Source organism: Trichechus manatus, unplaced genomic scaffold (genome assembly GCF_000243295.1).
Source record: "Trichechus manatus latirostris isolate Lorelei unplaced genomic scaffold, TriManLat1.0 scaffold00081, whole genome shotgun sequence".
Taxonomy (NCBI): Eukaryota; Metazoa; Chordata; class Mammalia; order Sirenia; family Trichechidae; genus Trichechus; species Trichechus manatus.
In genome coordinates, this window is record NW_004444017.1 from 6094971 (window position 1) to 6096735 (window position 1765).

Sequence of the window (1765 nt, forward strand, 5' to 3'; positions counted from 1 at the left end):
ATACTGGCACCAAACCCTAGCTGGATCCAGTGGCCATGTTGAATGCAACTTTTGAGTGTTTTGTGGTTTGTTTTTGTTTTTTTTTTGCAAGCAGCATCAGTACATGATGCAATGAAAGTTGAAAGCACAGAGGTAGAAATGCTCACTCACCCAAGAAAGGGTGCAGTTTGGTCCTTGAAGTATGGACTCCTCCTCTTCCAGAGTTGAGAAGAGAGGAGCAGGATTGAGGAAGAGCCTGGGCTAGCTTCTCTCTTGGAGGAGAGCAACTGGGCAACTCCCATGGGCCCAGCTCTTGCAAGAAATTCATGGCCACAAATTCAGGTAGGAAAGAGGAGGTGGTGGTATGTGTGGTAGGGAGGGCAGGGCGTCCCCAGGCCTCCTACCCATTGCAAGGGGCCACAGGTGAACACAAGAAAACAACACTACGCGCACACACAGGGACATACACGCTGCATCTACCATCAGGAAGCTATCCAATAGACACATCAGGGAAACAGTGGATTCTGGGTCAGTTTCAAGGTGTGGGACAATGGCAACTAACCACAGCCTAGAAGAGGCTGGCACTTCCAAGCAAGGAGGAAGGTCCAATGCCCAGAACTCCCTGCCTAGGCACCCCTTTCCTCCATTCTCCCTCAGAATGGATGGGAATTAGGATGGAGGTGAGAAGAGCAAGAAGCAGAAGTATCCAGCTTCTTGGAGATTAGGATCAGGGTAGGGTATGGAGAAGGGAGAATAGGACAAGTGGACCTACCTCCCTCACCATTAGTTGCTGGTCTCCCTCCAAGCAGTCTTGACCCAAGGGGTGCAGAAGGACACTCTGGCCCTTAGGCCTATTAACAGTTACCTCTTCCAAAGAAGCCTGGCCAAATCTGGGTGAGAGAAGGACCAAAGACAAGGAAGTTGGGGACGCTCAACTCAAAAGCAAGGCCCCCTGGCTTTATCCCCCTCAATTCTGGGAGGCCACAGCCAGGGTGTTTACATAGCCGTGGGGGCCCCCCTCATTCTCCGAGATGCAGTGGCCCAGTTGGGAGCCTCCCTGAGGTGGTGGCGGTGGAGGGGGCGGCGGTGGGGCCGAGGGTGGAGCACCATAACCTCCCCTGGCCCTGCTGGGGGAGGCCTGACTGCCCCGGTTCCAGCAGCCCTCCAGGGCCTCCAGGCCGCGGCAGCCGAGGAAGAAGAGGTTCTTGAGCATGAAGACGGAGAGGGGTTGCTGGTAGCTCACCACCAGGAGGCAGCGCAGCGCCAGCAGGGGCACGTCCACAAGGCAGCCGCCCAACAGGCGCAGGAGACGGCTGCAGCTCCCGGGCCCCGAGGCCTGGCCCCAAGACGAAGCTGCCACGGCTGCTGCGTTGAGCTCATAGAGCCAGAGCACCGGCGAGGCGAGGGTGAGGAAGTAGACGGCGATGAGCAGGTAGCGCAGGTGCGCGGGCAGCGGGAGGCGGCCTTCCAGCATCAGCTCCACCAGGGTGAAGCTGTCGAGCAGATCCAGACACGTGCCCAGAAAGCAGCCGGCGGCGCGGTGCTGCTGGGGCTGCAGGAGTAGGGGTCCCGCCGAGCCAGGGGGGGCGCCTGCCTCGCTGATGGCCCGCACCAGGCTGTAGAGCAGGGGTACAGACAGCGCCATGGTGAGGCGGAATCCGGTGGTGCCGAAGGGCGCGCGCAGCTCGATGAGGTCCAGGATGGACGTGCCCAGGATGAGTACCACCTTGGGCGTGAAGGCGATGGAGTAGATGAGCCAGGCCAAGTAGGCGAAGGCAAACTCGCC

At 58.8% G+C, this 1765-nt stretch overlaps 1 protein-coding gene across 1 annotated transcript in view; it reads right to left on the reverse strand.

Annotated features, from left to right (window-relative positions):
- Positions 1-946: 946 nt before the first annotated feature.
- Positions 947-1765, reverse strand: part of TMEM121B (transmembrane protein 121B) — a 1835-nt gene continuing 1016 nt past the window's right edge. The window contains exon 2 of the mRNA XM_023735660.1: positions 947-1765. This exon is cut by the window's right edge and continues 103 nt beyond it. Within this exon, the coding sequence (XP_023591428.1) occupies positions 947-1765 (819 nt within the window).